Source organism: Galeopterus variegatus, unplaced genomic scaffold (genome assembly GCF_000696425.1).
Source record: "Galeopterus variegatus unplaced genomic scaffold, G_variegatus-3.0.2 Scaffold5364, whole genome shotgun sequence".
Classification (NCBI taxonomy): Eukaryota; Metazoa; Chordata; class Mammalia; order Dermoptera; family Cynocephalidae; genus Galeopterus; species Galeopterus variegatus.
The window spans coordinates 98,573-100,141 of NW_007731475.1; the positions used below are offsets into that span (position 1 = coordinate 98,573).

The window sequence follows — 1,569 nt, forward strand, 5'->3', positions numbered from 1 at the left end:
TTTTTTTTGAAGGAAACAACATACTCCATACTTGCAAGGACACTGGCACGTATCTTATGACAACCAGCCCTCTTTGGCTTGGAATTTTTGCAGCGAGAACCAAAATGAGAAAGTGACTAACGAGGATAGAAAGCAGAGGCAGGAAGTCCGGGGTGTTACAGACGCCAGCAGTGAGCAAAACGCTGCCACACCTGCTTTCCTAGAAAAACTGCCCCACCAAATTTCTATTTGGTCACCCAAAAGGTTGGAGTGACTAAGAAAACCCAACTTAGGCTGATTTATTTCCTAAAGAAGCAACAATTGATGTACCCAAAACTTGTTATTCTCCTGCTCCCAGGGTTCGGGTAAAAGACAAGCCTTTGTTCAGAGAGACCAGCCAACCCCATGTACTCACATGTCGCTGCCTGGATTAGGCTTGACCAAGTCCTCAGCGGGCAGGCAACACTCCATAATCTCATTAAAGCCTGCATTCCCAATATTCTTGGCAAGCTGCAAAAACAAAAGTCTATTCAGGGTACTCAATTATTAATATATTCCGCTGCTACACATTACTCATGTATCTAATGATTTATTTAATGGCCACTAAGAAAATGAGCAATAAAGTGGTTTGATTTTAATGAAGATGGACTAAACCCAAAGCCCAAAGGTACCCACACAATTAAAGATAAGAGCAGCACGCCTTCTACAGAGGAGCATTTGCATAGCATATCGACAGAGACAGAGTGAGGCAGTAACTTGGCCTGACCTGAGTTTCCGTTCCACCTCCCAAAAACCTGTGCTCCAACTGAAGTGGATCTATTCCACGTCTCCCAAACAACCTTTATTACGCCAGCTATTAGGTGGCTCCCAATCAATGGAAAGGGCACTGGGCCATGAAGCCAAGACTCAGTTCAAATCACAGTCCTATTTGCTGGCTGTGTGACCAACCACAGCAAGTCAGTTTACCTGAGCCTCAGAGTTTTCATCAGTAAAATGGGATGACACCTACCTCACAGGGCTGTAATAACGATAAAATAGGACAATTTAGGTGAAAGAACTCAACAGACCAAAGCACTAAAAATGTATTAGCTCCAAATGTAAGGTCTTTACTTGCCAATCAACCTTCTGACTTGTTAAATATTAACTTAACCCATTCTAACTGAATGTTTACTGAATACCAGGCACCAAGCTCGATGAGACAGATACAAAGATGAGCATCAAGGCTCATCTTAGTCAAGCTACGTGACAACATGGCAACACGCATTCTTTTGAATGAATGAATGAGTAGGAGCTCCTTAAGAGCAGGGATTTATTCATCTCATTCCCAACACCCAGCTCTACACCTGACATAGAGGTCAGCTTCCAGGTCAGATTCTTAAATGCATAATCAATCGATACTAGAGAGGAGTGCCTAGTACAGTGCTATGAAAGAACAGACCTATCTTAATCCCATGTTAAAAATGATGTGTTGGGGGAGTCAGTGACACTTCTGATATTTCTATTTTCAGTTAATTATGTGACAAAGGTTTAATACAGATGTTCTGGGAGATGTGGCTGCTCATCATCTCCAGGGAGAACTGGTTTAAGGAA

At 42.5% G+C, this 1,569-nt stretch overlaps 1 protein-coding gene across 1 annotated transcript in view; it reads right to left on the reverse strand.

Moving 5' to 3' along the window:
• ASAP2 (ArfGAP with SH3 domain, ankyrin repeat and PH domain 2) overlaps positions 1–1,569 on the reverse strand; it is a gene marked incomplete at its 5' end in the record, with an annotated part of 83,252 nt that overhangs the window by 27,551 nt on the left and 54,132 nt on the right. The window contains one exon of the mRNA XM_008589311.1: positions 395–489. Within this exon, the coding sequence (XP_008587533.1) occupies positions 395–489 (95 nt within the window). The remainder of the gene's footprint in view (positions 1–394; positions 490–1,569) is intronic.